Source organism: Scomber japonicus, chromosome 24, assembly GCF_027409825.1.
Source record: "Scomber japonicus isolate fScoJap1 chromosome 24, fScoJap1.pri, whole genome shotgun sequence".
NCBI lineage: Eukaryota > Metazoa > Chordata > Actinopteri > Scombriformes > Scombridae > Scomber > Scomber japonicus.
This window is the reverse complement of record NC_070601.1, coordinates 6,920,627-6,944,277: the sequence shown is the minus strand read 5'-3', so window position 1 is coordinate 6,944,277 and position 23,651 is coordinate 6,920,627. Positions and strand designations below refer to the sequence as shown.

General features: G+C 41.0%; 1 protein-coding gene across 1 annotated transcript in view; it reads right to left on the bottom strand.

Annotated features, from left to right (window-relative positions):
- Positions 1-23,651, bottom strand: part of si:ch73-383l1.1 (receptor tyrosine-protein kinase erbB-4) — a 237,815-nt gene that overhangs the window by 110,725 nt on the left and 103,439 nt on the right. Inside the window, exon 2 of the mRNA XM_053314757.1 lies at positions 3,886-4,037. Coding sequence (XP_053170732.1) covers positions 3,886-4,037 — 152 coding nt within the window. The remainder of the gene's footprint in view (positions 1-3,885; positions 4,038-23,651) is intronic.

The following is a 23,651-nucleotide window of genomic DNA, read 5'->3' as shown; positions in this document are numbered from 1 at the left end:
CTCTTTATTGCTGAAGCTCGTGTGTGTGTGTGTGTGTGTGTGTGTGTGTGTGTGTGTGTACGAGTTTGCACGTTTGCACTGTAACTTGTGACGACTGAGGAGAAGTTTGAGAATTTGCCACCACGTCTCTTTCCGGCGTTATGGACGGACATCCCCCGTCCCTCTGCTCTCAGCTGCAGCCCTGGCATCGTGCCCTGTGTTTTGCAGCGCTAGCCGCCAGATTGATCCGGCTTTAATGAAGAGTCCTTCAGCCTAGATGACATCATTAGCTGGTTGTGGGCCACTGCGGACCACTTGGCGCGGTTCCCTCGCTTCACTTCTGGGAAAATGGGTCAGTGTGAGTGACAGACAGACAGTAGCCAGGGGAGACGGCCAGCAAACTAGACAGAGGTGGGTTAAGCCAAGACGGCAGCGCAGTGATGCCCTTCAAACACCTGAGCCGGTATTCACAGAACTCTATCTCCCAAGCAAAATTACTTCTGAGGAGCTCAATACGGTTTTTGTTCGGAGTTTTCACTAAGGCCACTTATGTCAACCTTGCTTGTCAAGAATATCAATTTTCATTGAATTGATGGCCATGCTGGTTTATGACTGAAACTTACTTTTACTTATTTTTGTTCCTTATAAAAACTACAGACAGGTGGACATGACAGATTAGCTAAGTGTAAAAGCATGTCACTTATTTTTTCCAAATTTACAATAGTAGTAAGGAGGATGTAGCGAGGAATGATATCACCCATTAGATTGCATTGGAGCCAGTTTGAAGGCCAGAGTTGGAGCTTTCCATTTAGAACCAGGACCTTCCACATAAGGAGCGCAAATTGTTGCCTTTCACACTCTGGAAACTAGCTTCAATCATTAGCCACTTTAGCTAAATAGTGCTAACAGGGCAGGTTTCATAATCAAGCACTGGATTAAATTTACCAAAATAATGCAATAATAAAATAACGCACCACATGACAGATATCAAAGCTTCTATAAGTCTTCAAATCTCATTAATGGAGCAATCATTTTTCAAAATGACCACCAGCACACTTAGTAGTAGTGATTGACGCCATAATGACTCATTGAAAAAGCTGGTTGACCCTTTTTAAATGGGAGTCAATTGGAGCCGGCATGTAGTGGTCTTTGGTAGTATTCCACTTAAAAGTTACTTCAACAACAGCTTCAGCCTCAAGCTATAACCCTCTCCCATATGAAAGATTGCCAAATTTATTGAAAAATGTTATCAATCAGTATAATGTTTTATTTTCCCCCAGCACCACCTCATTTAAAGTGTGTACTGTTCATATGAGCACTAGAAAATGTATTTTACCAACAGACAGTAATCTTAAGTAAAGCTTTATGGTGATCTGTCGGAGTGAGCTCCACCCACACGGGCCCCGAAATGGGTTAAAACAAACACTAAGATTTATTTGTGAATATAAATTGACCCAGATCGGATATAGACTGGGCTATAAAACAAACTTAATCACATCCCTCGACTTTCAGCTCTCGCCCTGGGTCTGCTGAAGGGAAGGGGAAAAAAAGGGAAATTCATGGAGAGATGTGGTTTGGAGGAAAGCTGGACCTGAGGAGGCTGTGGAGCCATCTCATCCATCTAACTGTCAGCATCTCACCAGGCAAAAATCACAAAGTCTTCCCGTCTGTCCCTGCCCTCACTCCCTCCCTTCTCCAATCTCTGCCCTGCATTGCCCTGTTATCCCTGCTCTCTCCAAACACACACACACACACACACACACACATACGCACACTCTCACATATACACAAATGCATGCAGACACAAATACAAACACACACCCCTGCGGCACGGTAGCTGAACATTGTAATTTCAGCGCAGCAGCTGTTTTTGCCTGCCATAAAAGTGACACCCCTCTAGCTCTTCTCTCGCTCACTCTTTTTCACCCACCCTGACTCTCTTGCCTTTGTCATCGCTCCTTCCCTCCATCCACACCACGCTCATCCATTTGTCCCTGTGTACTGTATACACCACTTAGGCTGCAGTTTGTTTTAAACAAAACTGTGAGAACCCAAGTGCAACAGCTCTCCCCCAGCCTGCCTGCAGCACACAATTTACGAGTCCATATCAGTGTGTGTGTGTGTGTGTGTGTGTGTGTGTGTGTGTGTGTGTGTGTGTGTGTGTTGTGTGTGTGTGTGTGTGTGATTTTGAACTTTACATGAACCATGTGTAGTGTGTGTTTGGGGTGATATATAAAAGAAAAGAAAACAAATTCTGAATATGAGAGACAACATAACTTTGCTGTTTACTGCATTTTTCATAATTATAGTTGAGAAATTGTAAATAGATGGTGAAAAACATGCCTCTAAATTGAATTTCAAGTCTCATTTTGCTTGCTAATTGGATATTTAAAACCAAATTTTTCATACTGTAACGTCATACTATCACTAAATATTAAAAGTGTTGCCAATATAAGCTTCCACCTTAAGAATCAGAATGGTATCTATGATTTTTTGTGACCAATGGGATGATTGTGACAGAGTTTCCATGGAAACCGCATAACATCCACAGTCCTGACCCCCTTCACATCCACTAAACAATCCCCCAGATGCCTAATTGTTTCCCTAATGATGCTGCGCCTAATGGGACTGTTTATGGTATTCATTTGATAGCGTTGGCCCAGTAATTAGACTGCACCTCACTTCATTAAACAGCAGGGGAGAGGGACAGCGCAAGTGAATTTTAAAACGCAGTCCTGTTGACGGAAGTGCACACAAACACAAACACGCACACAAACACGCACACACCCAGAGACACACATAGTATAAAGAAAGCTGCTATAGACCCAAGAGTGCCGTGTTTGGCCGGGATGGCACTTTATATTCTGAGGATTGCTCATTTGCCTGCAGTGTCTCAGTGTCTCACAGACATGTCTTCCATGGTAATTCTTAACAGCCCTTTTTATTATTAGTTTCATTGTACTGTATAGTCTTCTATTGTACTGGCAAAAGGCTTCAATCAATATTCTCTGGTTCTGTCGACGTGAATAAGATGCTGAACCCATTGCTCTCTACATATTGTAACATCCTCAAGATAAGGACAGATCAGCTACTATGAATGCAAATAAAGCACTGAACCAAGTCCACATTTGCTCCAAAAATTACTATTCTTTAACTTCTATTTAGCCACTCGAGTGAACAAACCTATGGTAATTAGTTAAATTGCCATCCTGAGAAGAAGCTCCTCCAACACACTTGGAAATAATGTGTTGTGGACACTCATTTTTGAGGTTGGATGGCTTTAGAAATAATTAAATTCTGTTTTCACTATTAGTGTGTTAATTCATTCAATTTAATGACATACAAAAGTCACATTTAAATATGTTTTTACTCGTATTTAAATCTGCCTTCTCAGCTGTGGAAGTTGTGTACAGTCAATGCAAACTGGTTGTGTTAGCTGCAGTGTGGCATATGAATAACCAATCTCAGCCTATGTCATAAAACAGTATGACTTGTTAATTTCCCTATTTACAGTGACCACCTAATGTTACCACCTAATGTTACCCCAGAATATAAAGCTTTTTCTTAATATATATATATTTGTTTTAATCAATTTCTTGCTCAATATCCCCATTAAATGCAATACTGATCAGTAAATAATAACAATAACCACTGTTTTTATTTGTGTCTCTGTCCATGGTGCTGAAACATTTGACCCCATACTCCCTCTGTCTCTATCCGTGGTGCTGAAACATTCTAATCCTTTCTTAATATCTACATGGTGCTGAAGTCTATAGTCTTTCTCACCGCCCCCCCATAGTGCTTAAATGTTCAAACTCATGCAGATGTGATCAAGTCACCTGTATGACCGAATGTAAACACCAATACTGGACAAAAGATTAGCCAAAGATGTTTCCATGTTCATACCTTGAGGAAGGAGAGGTCGCGGTTTCGATCGATGCTGGTAATCTCCAAATTGCCCATAACAACTTCACAATTCTCATAGAGCTTCTTCAGGGTGCGATACTGCTGGTCCAGGTCAGATAGTGTGCTCAACTTGTTCTCCGTGCCAGGACATACTAGAGACAGGAAATGAAAACGTGTCACTTTAGAGGCAGTGTGTCACATGAAAAAGATTACAGTAAATTCAAATACTGTAAAACAGAGAGAGTACTGGGAGAATGGGGTTAACTACGATAGAGCCTGAGGTAAATGCTGGGGAGATTGTAGTTGATATGAACATTTCTTGGAAGCAGAGCTGCTTGTGAGTCAGAAATAATTAGGATAGTCGAGCCCGATGGGCAGTGTCAAAGAACCACAGATTTTTTAGAAAAGGTTTCCTAGGGGGGGAAATAAAACAAAAGGAGAGTACTTTGGTAAAACACATGAATTAGAAAGCACAACTAATTGTTTTTATTAATTTATGACTATGGTAGTCATTACCTTGAAATGTCACCACGGTAGTCTACTATACTGTAGCTGCTGAATACTTAAAGGTCAGCCAACCAGCTAACCAAGATAAGTAAATTTCTTTCAGTGATAAAATTGATGTAAAATATGATAAATCTCTTTTCCCTTGAGCTTTTCACTCTAAAAATACTTCTCCAGAACAACTGTGATTCTTTCGGAGGTTTTAACTAAAACACCAGTCTGCAGATGCATGGTTCAACGGCTGCTGTACAGCCCTCTCAAAGACGCTTGGAATCGGCAAGATAATGAATGGAGAATGAGAGACAGAGGGCAGAGAGAAGACCATTCAGATAAGATATTTTTGGGAGCAAAACTATGCATTGTGTGAATGTGATTACAGACACAGAGAAAAAATGGAAGTAGGGAAGAAAAAGGGAAGGATTGAAGGACAGAGGGGAATGGATGGTGGAGAAAGGGTGGGTCAGGAGATTACACAAATTGCTGAAAAGAGTGCAGGGTGCGGCAGACGTGACCCCTCGACAATGAGGGAGCTTGTGAGAGTCGAGACTCGGGGAGGGACAAGTGGGGTGAGAGGGGCGGATATCATTTCTCTGAGGCAGTGACCTACAGTCTGGGTCTGGCACCGGCACACTGTTTAATCAAAGATATTCAAATTGCATTGGTTGACCTTTACAGGGGGTTTCACTTGGAGACTTTACTCAGCTGACGAGATTACAAGACTTTGAAGATATTATCGTGAGTGGAAATGGCTCCATCGCTGTGTGGATTGGTAAAACGTGTAGACTTTTCCTCACAGAAATAGAGCCGCCATAGAAGTGAATAAACACACATATGTGTCTCTGACATTTCTGACAGCTTTCATCACCCTCGAGCAAACATCCTTTTTTAGTAATCTACGCTCATGGATCTGACACCTACAACACATGTATACTGAGGCACATACTAATAAAAGCACCAGAAGAGACAAGATAATCATGTTGTTCTGCATGAAGACAGGAAGTTGCTATTGTGTGAGCAGAAGTAGTTTAAGGATTTGAAAATGATTGTGTTTATGTGCAGTGTTAATGTGTTAATGAAGGATAAATGCATAGATTAGGTCTAATGCAGTAGTGACCACTGTAATTAGTTCTTCCTGTTTCCATCCCTCAAGCACTCTTTCTATCCCTGCCAGTGTTTCCACCAGTCAGTCAGTCAGTCAGTCAGTCAGTCAGTCAGTAAGAGTCCCCAGTCACAGCCCTGCTACCATCTGCTCCATTCAGCTGGCACCATTGCCACGTTAACACAGGCACGACTGCTGGAGGTTTGGATGCGTGTGTTTGTGTGTGTGTGTGTGTGTGTGTGTTTGTGTTAAGCACTGCAATGGCTCAATGTAATTAAACTGCTCATTAAAGTTTGTCAGGGGTTCAACTTTCAAAGGGTCTTACTTTTTAAATTTAATTTTTGCCAGCTACTGGAACTGGTAACACTAGGTCATGAGGGAATACTATTTTGCATCTCTTTATAATTTTTTAACAGCTTAGGACAAACAACAATAACAAAAAAAAATATAGCAAATCAGCAAAGCCTAAAACACCAGAGGTTTGTGTTTGCACAGTTTCTTTTTTTTTACCGAAGAGAATCATGGTTTGTTTGAACCACAAAGGCAGCATTTCTATAAGTGAAAGAGTTAAAAGAGGCTATACTGTACTATTGTTTTTTCTTTCTTTGTAATGATCTTGGATATCTGTTAAATATGTCAAAGTTCCATCATTTAACACAAACCTGATGTTTAGACTGTTACTTCTTTCCTACCTTCCTTCCTTCCATTTGTCCTTCCTCCCTCCCTATTTCTCTCTTTCTTTCCTTCCTCTCCCTTTCCTCCCTTCCTTCCCTCCTTCCTTCCTCTTTTCCTTCCTCCTTCCCTCCCTCCTTCCTTCCTCCTTTCCTCTGTCCTTCTTTCCTTCCTTCCTCCCTTCATTTCTCCCTCCCTCCTACCTTCCGTCCTTCCTTCCTTCTTTCCTCTGTTCTTCCTTCCTTCTTTCCTCTGTTCTTCCTTCCTTCCTTCCCTCCTTCTGCCCTACTTTCCTTCCTTCTCCCTCCCTTCCATCATTCCTTCCTCCCTCCCTCCTTCTCTTTCTTTCCTGCCTCTCTCTTTCCTCCCTCCTTTCTTTCCTTCCTACCTTCCTTCCTTCTTTCCTCCGTCCTTCCTTTCTTTCCTCCCTTCCATCATTCCATCTTCCTCCCTTCCTTTCTTGACTCAAAGACAACAGGAGTGTTAATATAAAGCCTCCAATTCTGGTGGTAGTTGTGGTTCTCTATTAAGGGACAGCCCATTTGCAAATCACCTTTTGTTGTGTGTTTTGAATAGGACTGCTGTAAAGTCCTCACATGCCCAAGTTCATTTCCTCCTCACGCATATATACAAGAATTTCAGAAAGCTGAGAACAAAAACTGGAAGGGAAAAAAACTCAATGGACTATTGCATAGTTGAACTTGCCCCTATATTGAACAACATTGAGAGCTCATAAACTCCCATATTGCTTTATGGATCGTTGGCTCTGCAAAGATGAGTGCGCTTCCTCTCCTTTGTGATCCTCCATATTGCTGTGGGTACCGGCTGTGCGGGACAGAACGGCAGTGAAGGGACCTGAGCTGTGGTGATAAATGAGATTTGCTGACACGCACACACACACACACACAGATGAGTTATTAGATCAAATGATTTAAGAGCGGCTACAAACGCAAAGGAAGTCTGTGCAAGGATATAAAATTGGTACGATCGATAAATGCATGTGTGAGGATTTTTGTGTGTGTGTGTGTGTGAGAGAGTGTGTGTAAGGGGGATGAAAGGTTAGCAGGCGTCTGTAATAATCTGTTATTGAAACCTTTTGTGTGTGTGTGTGTGTGTGTGTGTGTGTGTGTGTGTGTGTGTGTGTGTGTGTGTGTGTGTGTGTGTGGTGACAGAAGATCAGAGGGGAGAGGTGAAAAGTGAGGGAGTGAAAAACAACTCTCAAAAGCCAATATCAGTCGACAGCGCGCACACACACACACATACACACACACACACACAGACAAAGAGAGAAATAGCACTCATTCAGGGTGAGTAAGCAAGGTAAAAGCCGGGCTAAGAGAACAGGATTGAAAGAGAGAGAGATGGGGAAAGATAGACGCAATCTTGTAGTGGTGACAGTGGGAATGACGTCTGGGTGCATTAGCATTCATATCGACACGCTCTACTGTAAATGCTCTTTTCTCTGAGCTCAAGTCTCTCTCTCTCTCTCTCCTCCTAATTCCCCTTTTTCTCTGCCCTTAGCCATCCATTTCTCTGTCTCTGCCCTCTTTTCTTACTTTCCCCTGTCCTTCTGTCTCTCAGGCTCAGCGGTGGACAATGTAAGTATTGAGCCATCGCCTTTTTCCTCGTCAGTGTGTGGGGTGACACAGGGCCATGTCCACTTGACAGCTCCGGTGTGTGTGTGCGAGTGTGTGTGAGGTGGGGGAGCAGATATCTGCCAATCAGGGAATAAAAGGCAGAGTATCTCTACAGTCTCTACAGAGGAGGATGAATGACCCCACTAGAACCTTTCTGTAAAGCTTTTTATACAACTTTCTATCAGACATCAGTTCCAGTTGGCTCAGACTACTTGTGATCAATATTTTTACCAATTTTGGAAAGGAAACATTTCGCCCATTTATCATCTACCGCTTTTATATATCCGTACAGCTCCTCATGTATACTGTAGCCGCATATGTACAATTTATAAAGGCTAGCATTGGAGGAAGATGGTGTCATTATTGGTATTAGTTTTGGTGGATGGAGGAAGATGATGGTGTCATTACTGGTGCCAGTTTTGATAAATGGAGGAAGAGGATGGTGCCACTTTCCTTCTTTCCCCAATCAATCTATTGCATTTTGGCCTCAAGGAAGCAGTCATATCAAAATCCTAACAGTGACTTAAGTTGAGGATGGATGAATAAAAATATGGATTTCAGATTCTTCAATATAAAAGATACCATATATATTTCATTAACTTTCAAAATGACCCAAATTAGCATTTCCTGATCTGAGTTTCAAGATTATTTGTTATCAGCACCTTTAAAAATGCATTTAACCACTGTAAAAATTATGCATGAGCCTCCACTATACAGTCTTGAAATATGAGCTTCGAGGAAAGCAAGAATGACCAGGTAAGACCAAAAGAGGTGAGGAAAGAATGAAACAATAGAAATGGTAAAAAAAAAAAAAAAGAAAAGAAACAGAGAAGCCAGCAGAGAAAAAAAGAGAACAATAGAAAGAAAAGAAACAGTGAGGAGCTCTTGGCATGATTATTGTGTAGTACAATTGTTGGGGATTTTGATGCCCTCAGGAATCTAACAGTGCAGACACTAGACTCACTTCCTCTACTGGAGACTCAGCATCTTCACTCACTTTGATGGCAGCCACATCTTTATAACTAACACACAATGACCAGTAACTACAGTACAGGAAAGACTTGAGTTGGCAGCCTTTTGGTCTCAGTCCAGTTCAAGTACAGATGGAGTGTATGCATTTTATGTCTCTGTCTGTTTATGTTTTGTGTGTGCTGGCTCAATGAGGCGTGTGAGTCTGAACAAATGAATATGCATAGAAAGAGAGGAGGGGGAAAAAAAAAAAAAACACTTCTTAGCTGCCGGCGTATCCCTTCAAGTTGCTTTTCTCGCTGAAGCCGACTGAATTTAATCTTGCTAAATTGAATTACAACTTAATCCTGTCTCACACCATTCTTCCTAGAGGAGACAAACGAGTTTAGGAACAATAAGGGGAGCCTCCTTGCTGGGTTTTTTTTTTTTTTTTTTTTTTTTAAGAAAGCTGTAGTGGTTAATGGAAAGGGCAGGTACATGCAGGGAAATGTGTGGGCTTGTATGCACTGTGCAACTCATTTTGGTGAAGTGAGAGACAGAGGCACACAGTTACCTCCTCGCTTATTCTCACTGACATATTGAGCTGTGCTTGCTCTCATTTCTCCTTCAATCTCTTCTACTTCACATTCCTCTCTCTCTCCTTTGGCTTTTATTCTCTCTTCCTCTGCTTGCTTATCATGTTTCTGTCCTCCTGTAGCAGTTTTAGGCTTAGACTGTCTAATTTTTCCACCATTCCTTTTCTCTCCTGACCCTTTATTCTCCCCCATCATAGCACGGCTCTAACCCCAAAAAACAAATCATGTATTCCAGAAGTCAAAGAGAATTACACGCCACCGTCTTTCATCCTTTCTTTTTTTTTTTTTTTTTTGCTGAGAAGTCCAGACTGTGAACTTGCAGAGGATGGAGAATTAAGTGTATACAGTTAAACAGTGGAAAAGGCGGTGACCTCGTGGTTATGTGCCATAATGGCTGACTGAGTGGGTGGCGTGGCAGCTGCAGGGGTCAGCAGAGTGACATGAACATGACATAAGTAATACAGAGCAGGTTCAAAGTTGTGATGGAAGGTTATGAGTCTATTGGTAAGATACTGGTGTATTTCCAGCACAGAAACATAACAGAGGCTGTTTCCTAAGCAAGCATATATGCCTCTAAGTATTGAGAGTACAGGAAGAATAGGTTTGAATGATACATCTTTGGGATTTTTGGGTGCAGGTGCATTAATAAGTAATTCTAGTGTGTTTGAGGTGGTGGAGTAATGACCCAAATACCAACTCAACTGGAGTGTAGTGTTTTTTGGGACAGAAAGCAAAGCAACAGCACAAAGCACAAAGCAAGGACAAGTAACAGCAGGGTAAACTTACACATTTGAAGGTCAACATCTCTCAGTTCTTGAGACTCTATTCAGCTTTAGCTTCAGGACAATCTGACAAATAAAGTACTAAATAAACTACTCCTCTCATAGTGGAAAAAAACTATCATTTATTTTTTATTTCATACACTACTGTTCAGGTCTGAAGATAAAAATGCGACCTTAGGTTAGAAAATTAAATGTCGTGCTCTATTTTCATGATTTAAAAATGCCTTCAAATCCATAAGGAAGAAATCTAGGCTGAGATCAAATCTTTATAAATTGTAAAATGTGATTAACTGGTCTGACTTCTGCTCTATAAAATATCATCAAATAATGAAAAATGCCCAAAGACCACAGTAGTAGCTTCAAATTGAATTGCGCTTTCTAAACATCAATCAAAAACTCAAAGACACATCATTTCCTATTTTACCTATTTCCATTTGAGGAGATAGGTCAAGAGTCGGTGGTATCAAAATGCAAAGAAATGTGCCAACATAGGCAAAAAAGACAAAAATAGCTTTTTGCACATTTTATAATTGTACTTTCTCTGGCACAGGAAACACTGGGATTTTGCACTGAGTCTAGAAGGACACACAACTCATCAACTTCCTATTTGTCAACACAATTCGAGTTTGCAGGAAAGCTATTTCTGATTCTTAAAAAAAATGGTAGAAAACTGTAAAGAAAACACATTCACACAGGAAAACACACTGAATCATCAGCAATCATAAATGTATAAGTCCAACCCCCCCCCCCCCACACACACACACCCTTCTCTCCTCTCTCTAAGCTGCAATTCCATTCAAAAGAAGCCACTATCCACCCCTTCATCAGAAACCACTCACACACATCCTGCACCTCAGCCGACAGCCTCCCACACGGTTGGCTTCAAACAGCCCTGAAGCCGGGGACCACATCAATGGTGGACGGCTATTACTGGGGCCCGCCGTCATTTATCCCCGCCATCAACAGCATCATCATCTTCATCATCTTCTGTGCTGCTCAGAAGCCATGCACAGTCTTGAGGTGGTGCTGACGAGGCAGCCACAAAGCTTATGAGCTCAACATGGGCTTACTGTAGATGAAATGAAGAGTTTCATTCTAAAATGAGATACCCAACATTACAAAAACCATGAATAAAAAAAAAAAAAAAAGATTCACCTACTCTTTTAAAAATGACTGATAGCACAAATTAAACTCCAGTGTGGTACTTCTTTTAGAGGCTAGAAGGTTGCCCTTGGTTAATAGAATGGTAAAACTTTTACAGATAGTTAATAATGAATCTCAAATTTATGATTTTTCCCAGTTTTACGTACATTTTAATACATGTGAAGGGTCGGTGTGACCCCTTGTAAACTTTTTTATGAGGTAAAGTCAAACAATTCCATTCATATTTTAGGAATATTGTTCAATTCATTCATTCAGTACTGTCAGTGTGGCAGAGTACAGCTGGTTAAAATTGCTCAACATTTGCAAATTGTAAAATGCTGAGGTACTTGTGACTCTTTGAAGAACTGTGTTAATCTATTCCTAATCAGCTCTCCTCCTTACATCCTTATCTGTCAAAGTGCTGACTGATGAGGTAGTATGTTAATCCAGCCAAACTCTTACTTTTCTTTGCTTATATAACTTAAGCTAAGCACCTGAAGGCTTTTTTGTGTGTGTGCATGTTTGGTGACACCACTTGACTGATCTACCATGCCAGGCTTTTAAATGAGTTTGTACTATGCTCTCCTTTTTTTTTTGTTGTTTTCTCTTTCAGTGATGGCTGGTAGGCAGACAAATCCCTGAAAAAAAAAAGTGTCCTTGAAGTGACTTGCAAACACAAAGTCTACCTGCTGCATCTTTCACAATGACTTCTGTGCTTGCAACTGAGCTGTAAACTGTAATACTTCTATGGAGATGATTCATTACAACATAACAGCTAAATTAGGGCTTTGACCAATAATTATTTTAATGATCAGTTATTCTGCAGAAGCTTATTTTGGTTAACTTAATTGCGTGATCTCTAAAACAAACAAAAACATATCGTGCACACAAGGTGATGTCTCCAAACTGCTTGTTTTGTTCAACCAACCAAAACTAATTTGATTTTTTTCAGCCCTGAGGGATGTCTGGAGGGCTTCCCCTGAGGTCTCCACCTAAGCCGTTCCACCAGTCAGAGAGCAAATAAAGCTTGTATGCAGCCTGGGAGCTGAAACCGAGGGACACATGTGCAGCATCTTTACAATTAAATATAACATATGTGATTGAAGCATTATCTAATGTGTAATTGTGGCTGGACAATAAGAAGACACTATCTACTGAGTTTCAATGAGTACTTCAAATATATTAATTAAAATTGAAAATTGAAAAGTTGGAGATTCAATTCCCCAGTGAAAATTATGCCCTTGATGCTTAATGTAGAGCTTTTTTTTTTCTTCAGTTATTAGGCATCAATTCACCAGAATGTTAAACTATAATCCTTGAAAGTATTTAAAGTATTTAAAGATCCACTCCAGATATAGTTGAAGGTGAACATGAAACACTCTACTTTGCATAATAATTGGTGTCTAATATGTTTTTTTCCACAAAAAAATCAATTATCTTGTTAAAATCCTCAAATGACATATACTCCTTCCTTATTACAAATCATGGATATGCAAATATTGCTGCAGGACACAAGTCCATTATCAGTGTTTGTGCACTGGAGGCTTCCAATTACTGCATCACACTTGTGTAAGTTGAATGCGGGACCAGGAATGGCGTCAAACTAGTTGTTATGTCAAGTCCTGCTCATTAGGCACATGCTTTTAACTTATGATGAGTGCAGAGAAACTTCCAACTTTAAAGAGCAGAAGAATGGTAGGCACTGTACATGAGGAGCCTGACATGCATTGAACCCCTTCTTAAAAAAAGATGGCCACCATATAAGACGGATTTTCATTAGTTTTTACTTTATCAGGGCATCCCCTCTTTCCTGTGAGGTTGGCTTCAAATTGTCCCTGACAGCTCTGTGCGGTTGATCCAGGGGCCAGCAGGGGTTCAAACCCATCAATCATCTCTCAGCAGGGTCCCTTCCCCTTCATGCTCACCGACTGGCCCCCCTGTAGCTCCTCTACCCCCACCTCATCTTCCTCTTTGTCCTTCTCTGATTTTTCTAACCTCTCTCGCTCTCATTTTTCCTTTTCCTTCAACTCTTCCTCCTTTAACCTCTTATCCTCTCTATATTTTATTTCCTTCCTTTCTGTCCTTTTTTCCTTTTCCCCGTGCACCTCCTCCATCTACATCATTTTTAGCCTCTTTCCTCTCTGTCTCTTCTTCTCTTCTCTCTCTCTCCCACAGGGCATTCCCATGTATCTTAATCCTCTAGCCTCACACACACCATCAATTATCATTCCATGTATATCTGTAACACACACACGTTATGAAATGGACTTTCAGAGGCATCAGTGTCAAGACTCACAACTGCACATTTGTACAAAAATGAACCCCACACACATACATACACACATACACACACCAATGCTGGACCTCCTCCATCAAAAGGGCAATCATTTCTCAGCGGGTGCAGGGTTATCACCTGCTACACTGACACAGGTGGGTGTGTGGGGGTCATTTGTATAACAGATGCGTGTGTGTGCGCGCTTTTGCATGTGTGTGTGTCAGACACAGGTTTAATGACTCGTCCCAGCCAATTTTCAGCCGGTGGCTTCTCTTTGTGGGGAAATGAGGTTTGTAGTTAATGTAGCACAGAAGGACTGCCTGTGATTGTGTGTGTATGTGTGTGTGTGCACGTGTGTGAGCGTGTGTGTGTGCGTGTGTGTGTGTCAGCGAGTTGGCTCCAAGCAGAATATTAGTAGGAACCATATGGGAGAAATCATTATGAAGGAAGGTTCGAGAGCACTTATGCCATGAGGGTAGTGTGTTTCAATATCTGAGCTATAGGGAAGGTTTTTGTGGGTGTGTGTGTGTGTGTGTGTTGCTTGTTCAAATGTGTTTAGTTTCACTCTCCTGTTACAAATCACATTATGGTTGTGTGTGTATGTCTCTGGGTATGCATGCGTGTCACTTGTCTTGAGTTATTCCAAACAAAACAGTTGCCATTCAATAGTGTACAGAGTGAAGTGGCATGCCACAACACAACATGCCACCGAGATAATGAAACACACTGCAGTCCGAACTGTCATTTTGTGCCCCGGAGATGGGAAAAAAAAAAAAAAAAAAAAAAGAAAAACCCTCATATACAAAAACACACATGCACGGCTGCACATGTAAACACACACGCATCACCGAGAGGAAACCAGCCTCTCAGAGGAGGAAATAAGTTTGGGTTGGATGTAATGAGCAACTGAAAGGCAAATGAGCCCTTCAGTGTGACGGCCTCTATCTAAACCCAGACAGCCTGTGTCTAGGGAGATGCTTTATTGCTGAGAGAATCCAAAATGTCATTCATCTATCTGTACTCGGTCACCGGCCTGCCTCGCTCCATCTCCACACCACAACCTCATTCCACTCCTGTCATCTTTTTTTTTAACGCTTTTCCACTTTCCTCCCCTCCTTTATTTCCAACACCCTTCCCGCTTTTTTAACCAACATGGCTCCTCTGTCTGTATTGATATCTCCCTTTACCGCCAACTTAGTCCTTGTCTGTCGTTGTTCAAGGACTCTTCTATCACTCTCCATCTCACAACATCTCCTTTCCACTACTATCTCTCTTATTCTTCTCCTACTTCACCAAGTAATCATGATTTTCATCAAGGTTTATATGAAGATTTAATTTGGTCGGTATTGTGAGAAAATAGTAAGAACTTCAAAATTTCCAGGGAGGCCAAGGTGACGTTTTCATGCCGGATGTTGTCCGTGACCAATGTGTTACCAAATTTAAGAGTTAGATGAAAAATTCACATTAGAAAGTAATAATGAAAGGATAGTTGAATGTGGTTTTCAAAATTGGATACATTTGTCACAAATTAAAGACTGATATAGAAGATAACAAGTTGATTAAGAAACTTTACAAGTTGAAGAGAGTTTTACCCATTTTCCAGGCACGGCTGTGTATTATTAATCTTCACTGTTGACCACATGATAAAGTACAACTAGACAAGCTAGCATGGCTACTGAAAACAAGCCACAACACCTTTCACTTTCTCAGTCAGTGACATGATCCTCTCCTTTTAGGGTCATAGTTGTCAGTTGAGACTCTTCCAACAATGCTAACAAATAGCTGCTGAGGCTAATGGGTATATCAATAGTTTTAAAGATCATAAAATAAAGTGTTGGACAACAACTTTTGACGTGATAATGGTGCCAACATGTTATATATTGGAGGAAATAGAGCAATTTGTACTTTTTACCAAATATGGGGGGGGGGGGCAATTGTTTGAAGGTATTCTAGGAAATCACCAAAACTAAAAGTAAACTCCAAGACAGACAAAACAGTCGGTTAACTTTAAAAACAGCATATTACTACATCATTTCACTGCAAAAATAACTCCTGGGATGCTTTGAACATCACAGATTGTTGATGTGTAACATAATATCTGAGAGGGGCATTTTTCCTTTAAAAGAACAAGATAAAGACTTGGAACAAACAGAGCTGCAGTTTGGCTCCTGACCATGGATTGTAGCCGTAGGCGCAATATTCAATGGAGACAATCGGGCAAAAAACATGGCAACGGCATCAAACAGTCCAACCACGTCTTGAACTGAATCCCAGTCCATCGAAAACTGCTTGAAAAGCCAGTGCCAGAAGCGAAATATGGAACAATTTTGTTTACAGAGCCAGCCAAGACAGACGCCCAACTGAGGCGCTAAAACCCTTGTGCGTAAGTTGCTATAAAACTCATCCAAGTCAAGTGTGATCTTGTTGTTTTGCTTATGTTTTTTTTTAGGCTGTAGTAGTTTGAATTTAAAAGGTACTCAACTCTGGCAAAGACAGCCTGTCCTCAAAAGAAAAACAACAGTACGGAGAAAAAAAAGGCAAAATTACCTATAGTTCAGTTTTAGTGATGGACGCCATCTAGTGGTAGTAATTATGACCCAGGACGACGGCAATATAAGATGACACATTTTCATATTAAAAGGAGGAGGATTGAGTGGACAGCTAAATGGATGAAAGCAGATTTAGTTGGGACTTTTTTATTTTTTATTTAACAGTAGTTGTGTATTGCCACTATGATGAAAGTTATGATGAAACCATGATCTTTCCCACCATAAAACATCATTACTTTTTATGATTACTGCCGATAGAAGTGGCATGTTAGAAAGAAAGCCCCAATGGGTCATTTTGGAGTGCAGGTACAATTGACCTATGTGGTGTGGACCAAAAGACAAAAGTAAATCCTCTGTCTCCACTACACAAACCTCAGTTTCCCATCCACTCCCACCCTCATCCTCCTCCTCCACATCCCCCTCCTGTTCTCACCCCTTTTTGTCTTTTTGTTTTTAATTCCACCCGACCACTCCCATTCATCTTTGGCAAAATCAATAACCATTTGCTAGCATGCAGGAGTTGAGGGATGTAAATAGCAGAAATCTGACATTCGCAGGATATAAAACAACAGGCTTTCGATATAATCAACGGAGGTGCCGGTGCCATTCCTCAAACAATCCATAGCCTTATTAAAAAAGGGCCAATAATTTAACCCGCGTGTACTGCCAGTGGAGGATGCATGACAATAGTGTTTGATGAGTCAGGAATTGTGGGTATGATAGGGTGAGGACGGATGGCAGGGAGTGATGGAGGACGAGGACTGAACGTCGGGTAATTTGTATTAGTGTTTACGATGCGATATTATCTCTGTCGCATCTGCTGCTGTAGCTTCTGTCTTTGCCTTTTTTTGGAACTTTTCAAAGATTTTCATTAAAAAAAATGAGAGTGCGGCAGTCTGCCCTCCGCCCTTCCGTCCACACCCAGCTGAAAGAAGACAAACGGACAGCGAGATGTGCGAGGGAAGAAGATAAACCAACCAAAAAAAAAAAAAAAAAAAGACATGTGACAGATGCACAGAGGCCAGCAAGAGAGCAGTCGCTATACAACTCAGATGAAAATACAGACAAGAACTGCTGCAACGGACACAAAAGTGATATGATTGGGGATTTTTTTCAACAAATGTGCAGGCATGATAAGGAAATACTGTCCTGAGATATCCTCTGTGTGTGTTTCTGAATGTGCTGGATGTCTGGCTGGATGTTTAATATGTGTTTATGTGCATTGTGTAAGAAAGTATATTTTTAGCTCTGTACTGTATGCTATGGAGAAGTCTGAGCGTGTATGTATGTGTGTGTGTGTGTGTGTGTGTGTGTGTGTGTGTTCGGCGAGTTCTGTGTGTTGGATACATGTGTTCTCATGGTAAAAAAAAGAAAAAAAGAAAAAAAGAAAAAAGTGTGTTTGTGTGTCTCCATCACCAAACAGCCAAGCCAGTTGTCAGACGCTCAGCAGGAGAGTCTGTCTCAGTGAGTCAGTCTTTGCCTTGTTGCCTCTTCCTTCATCTCAACCTGATTTCACATTCACCAACTGAGCAAATAAATAAATAAATAAAGAATAAAAGAAGAAGAAGAAGAAAAAAAAAAAAACCCTCTTCCTGACCTTTCGGCGCGGCCATCAAAACCGATCGATAATTATGAAATTAAATGGGTTATTGCGCTTCATTCTAACTGAGGGATGGTTATTGCTCATTGGGGTAGTAATGAACTCAGGAGCTTGTGATTAATTCCACCAAACCCTCCTCCCTTCCTCCCTCCCTCCCTCCCTCCCTTCGCCTCACTGGAGCTCACTCAGAGACAGCAGCATCCAGTATCTCTGTGCTATCTGAATAGTTCATGCAAGAACAGACAAAAGCAATGTTTCTGATTAATACACACATTCACATTATGGTTTCCTTTTGAACCTGGTCTTTTAGAAATAACCGAATAAATGTGTGGCAGAAGTTGGTTAGCGACATAAAAACAGGAAGTCAGTTTTTTACTAAATTTGCTCACTAGCCTACATATGAGGAAAAAAACATGTTTGACCTTTGTGGTTTGGTGCTTGCGAAGACAACAGTTTAATCTAAAATTGTGCTAAAGAAAAATTGACTAGGTTGCTCTCACGCACTTGTAAAGCACACAAGGCCCTAATCTTTATTGACAAAGGCATATAGGAAACCACAAGTTAATAAAAGTTTTAAATTGGCTCCTTTTTCATTACATGTCTTCACTTCAAAAATATTTGAATTTGAGGACTTTAACATCCATTATTTTGTTTGTTCCTGACCAATTTTGGATATTGGTGTTAACATTTTACAAGTCTCCATCAAGTCACTTCTTTCAACAAGAACCACTGCAGTGCAATGACGCCTGCTCAGTTGCTGGCCTCTGAAGTACATTAGCCACCAGAAGCTCATAGCTCACTGGGTTTGGTCAAAGCTTAAGTAAAAGTACTGCTACTTAAAGTCCCACTCCACTCAAAAACATGTGTTTCTTATTGTTCCTACACTTGGATGTTTGAGCTTCACTGTGTAGAACGATATACACAGAGTTTGACACTAGAGAAGGCTGTTTTCACTTTCATTAGCAGGATGTGAAAAGCTTTCTCCGAGCTCACTGAAAATCAGGAGCAGGATTTGTGACATCACTATGAGTATGGAAGCCAATCATAGTCCAACATTCAATTTATACATGATGTGTGATGTGGAAACTCAAAGGGCATGTACACTGGGAATGGACTGCGAATTATATTTGCTTATTTATAGATTCTAGATTTTTAATAAGAAAGCAGTAGATGTAATTTTCAGGATTTCAACATGGTAAAATGATATAAGGCACACATTATTTTTGCAAACAGAGTATTTTTATGTCTTAATATATTCCTGCAGGGGATCTCTAAGTAAACAAGACAAGTTACTTAATATGGATGCATGTATGTACAGTATGTATTTGTATGCATGCTTTGCCTTTCACTTGACATTTTGAAACGCATCTTGCTGACGTTTGCATTGTTGCATACATTACATGAAGAGGGGAAAAAAAACTCCACTTAATATCTCTCTTCCATCTATCACTCCTCCATCACAGTAATATAATATATATGTGTGTGTGTGTGTGTGTGGGTGAATACTACTAAAAACACACAATGATACAACTGCTCAAAGAGATGTTAACATGGCGATAAAGCACATGCCATCTTTGTAATGTAACCAGCCTGACCTCCCTCACCCCCCCCCCCCAATCTGTCCCCCCCCCCTTTCTCCCGTCTCATCTGACTTGAAAGCAGGACCTCAAATGCTCTGGCTTAATTGCTTCTGACGCTTCAGTGGCAAAGTTATGAAATGAACTGCAACCTTTTCTTTAGGCGAGTGACAATGTAAAGGCAATCAGTGTGATGAGGGAGGTTATGCTATATTGAAGAAATTATTTAACCATTGTCATCACTATTTTACTTTTCTATGTATGTTAAATGAAGTGTTTTAATGGTGATATCTGCAACAACCAATTCTAGAGAATGTATATTTTTCTATTACTACTACTATGAGACCTTCTCTCATATGACATTGTCACACATTGTCCTTGTCAGAGTGAATTCATGTCATTTTTCCTGAAAGGCCAACAAACTTACAAGATATGACCACAGGCATTAAAAAGTTTCAGATGAGCCAATTTTCAGACACTGCCATAAGATGAGCTCCCTCCCAGCAACAAAATAATAATGAATTTTACATTTATTTAATTATAAAGTGAAAGATGGCACAAAGAATATGCTTAAGGATGTCTGACAATGTTTAAATAAGCAGAATTGAGAGGTTGTGAGGCTCTAGATGAACAGGAAAAGGAGCCTAAGCTATTTATTAATACGTTCTTTTATGGGCAAGTATGTGTGAACTTAAATCCTCTATTGATTGATGCTACACTTGTTGCTGTGTATTTATACATACTACAGTGTCTGAGTGGTGGCGGTTCTTTTATGGTCTGAAAAAAGTAATTAGAAGTAGGAAAAAATAATCCATCACATGCTTAAATTAAACAAAAGCTTCAAGATGTCTTAACATGCAATCAAATGGCAATGTGGTGGCAGAAATAAGCTGCTACAGTTTCAAGCCTTCAAAGTCTTATTTTTCTTAAGAACTTTTTTTGAGAGTGAGTTTATGTTTTAATTAGTGTTTCCTCATCAGGAATCTGTTTCTATCATTTAAGATTTCCAGCTAAAGAAACTGGCGGGGGTTTCCCAGCTTTCATTTACCGTGATGTGACAGTTTCCCATCACTTAAACTCTGGTTGCTCTGCTTGATATTGGACATGATGCTAAGGGGGGGAAGCTGCCCACTCTGCTGTGGTTGACATAAAGAAGTGAGAGTGGGCGGCGGGGTAGGTAGGTAGGTAGGGAAGTATCTTTCCATCTGAGTTGACAGTGTTGACAAATGACAGGGGAAGAGGGGAAGTGTGTGCCTGAGTGGGGGTGGGTGTGTCTTTTCTGAGAGAGTTAGCACACAAGTGATACAGAGAGAGTAAGAAAGACGGGGGGAATGAGAGAAGGCTAAGAGGGAGCGAGAAGGAGATAGGAAAAAAGCTTAGACTGCCGTCAGGGGTGATACATAAGCGAGGAGGATGAAAGGTAGATATTTTCACAGGTGGGCTGGAGGGAAGAGGAAGAGGAAGAGGAGGAGGATGAGCGAAGAAGAGAGGAGGAAGGGAAGTTTTGGGAGGAAAGAGCAAAGTCTGCATGAGGGATAAAAAGGAGGGTGGAGAAAAGGGGCCTTAGAGCCAAAAAATAGAGGAAAACTCATTGGTGAAAGTTGCAGAGGGCACTTTTATAGAGGACATAATGATACCTTCCATTTGAGTTCATAAACAGGTCCATCTCACTATTCAACAGACTTCTAGGTATACATCAAGGCGTGTGTATAAATCCATGAAAATTAGGCGTGGGTTCACAGAGGGACAGAGTGACTGACAGAAGTTGAAATTCAAAGGAATGCTGTTTGAATCAGCGTCACGCATCCAATCTGCACAAATAGCCATGGGTATAATAGTGGCTTGAACATGAAAGCAGAGCTGGCTTCATGAGGGGAGTCCAGGGGAGCCTTGACAGATAAGTACAGACACTGGAATAGCAAAATAAAATAAAATAAAAATTATTGCTAATTTAAAAGGAATACTTTGACAGTTCATTTTCAGATACTAAATATTAGGCTTGTCAATTTCAGTTCACATTCCTAGGCCTGTTCTTTTCTGCTCACTTATGTAATTCAACCAATTTTTCCTCTCTCCGTTTTCCAAATGTGAAATGAAGAAGAAAGGACCGAGGGATTTGGCTCCCTATTGGGGGTATCTGGAATCGAAGCGAACTGGAATGGTTGCCAGATTAGTGAAAAAGCAGTCACAGAGATCTGCCATTTTGACCAGTGGACTTCATTTAAAAGCTTTATAACTGCTTGCCAGACACTTTCAATGGCAACACTTGGCAAATGTGTTTCCAAAGCATTAATCAGGGATGTGTGACGTCAGAGAGAGTAAAACACTTATGACCCTGCGACTGCTTCAAAAGTCAATTCTGGACTTCTATAACGTCAATTTTGTTCAATTCATTTGGCTGTAACCATTTACAGTATATAGAATGAGATAAAACACATATATAATGAGATCCAAGTCAATTTCCTCATTACAGACAATGACCTGCCGTTGGTTTCATTAAAGTAAGACTGGGGGATTCTCAGGATCCCCCTAGGTCTCAAGAAGTCAGCCCTAGTCACACCACCGGAGCTTAATTAAATCTCTGATCATTAAAACTGGCTCTCGAACCATTAATGCCAAACTCAAATGACAGACCACGCATGAATATTTGATACTTTCAGTCTGGCTGACAGCGTCCGTCTCAACTGAATTGTCTGCAGAGCTCAAATCTGTTCAAATTTGTCACAGAATATTCAATACTAAAGTTATTGCGCAGGATCCTAAATTCACTTTGCCGACACTGTGCCCTTCAGTAGACGACACACACACACATAGATCCTGTGCGAGAGCGTCTCACACTCTCACACACACACACACAGACAGAGAGACAGACATGTGAGCCCAGATACGTAGACACGCTGGCTGTTTGAGGTGTAATAGCCTTGTGCTGCAGTTTTGCAGCTTAGCCAGGGCACATTTTTTTTCTTTTACATCTTTACCTTAAGTGACAAAGCCCCAGTAGCCTTCTCAATTATGTTGTGCAGGTGCAGTCAGCAAGAAAGAGTAATTGCACTGGGTGTTTGGAGCTCCCTGAGACGGATTGGAAGCTCAGGGCAGAGCTGTCAGGGGCTCCCGAAGGACTCACCGGGTTGTGTGTGTGTGTGTTTTATACTTGTGTGTGTGTGTGTGTGTGTGCCCCTGTCACACCACACTAAGAATAACATTATGTTTTCATTTTGCATGTGCATGTACTGTACGCCGGCCCGTCACGGTCCCCTCCCATGCCTGTCCGTGGCGTGTGTTTGCATATGCACGAGCGTGGGAAACGATACGCATCTTTTAGCAAATGCCTGAGTGTCTGCATTGCCCCGTGTTTTCTCGTCCTGTCGTTTGACAACTGCATCGAGCATACCCCGCCGGCTTCCTGACAGTGACAGTCGAGTCCCGGGGACCTGTCAGCACCATCACATATGCCCTCAGGCCCTTGGAACCTTCTAGCTTGGGCAATAACGCTGCAATAAGCTCCTTGTTACAGGCATGTCATCGGGGCCTTGAGGGACACACTGTGAAGGCTGGAGGGTCACCAAGAATCAACTAAATAACAACTAATTTGAATAGAAAATCCCATAACAATTTAATAAAAAGGAGGCGATGATAAAGTGTGAATCGAAGCATGCAGAAGAATCATGTGAAGTGCAAAGTCTGATTACGGTTCAAGAGTCTCTAAATTACCTTTTTGTTATCAATTCGTTTTGTTTGTTCATTCATTTTTTATTTACACAATCATAATCATGAGGGCAAGCAAAGAAGGACACTGCAGTTTATTTTATGTCTCCACGGGAAAGAGGAGGAATTGAAGCCTCCAGAGATTCCTGCATGGCTTTCAACAGCCAGCATTGTCAGATCCTACCACCCTATCTCACTGTCAGACTTCACTCAGATAAACCTTCACCTAGCCCCACAGGCCCGATTGGGACTTTGAATGTGCCTTTAAACAGATTTAAGTTTGAGAGGTTAACTTCAGTGTCGGAATTCAGCAGAGAAAAGGCAGGAAGGAAGGCAGGAAGGAAGACGGTGGCTGCAGCTTTCAGAGTTTTTAAGCAATTTTATATGAAACGCTTGGGGACTGAGATGAGAGGTAGTTGGTTAAGTATTGGATTTCCTAATTGTATAGACTAATTAAAGAAGGATAACTGTAGAGATAATTCATTCTCTGGTGGATTAAATTAGGGTGAAGTTGACATATCATTATGTTAGCTATAGACGGGCAAAGGAAAACCCTTTACCCTCACTGGCCCAAGTTATAGAAAGAGAAAATGCTCTGTCAACTTTCGCTGATGAAATAAATGTTCAAAAAAAAAATTAAAAAGAAAGAGAACAGTGGGGTTGATAATGTGGATGTCTA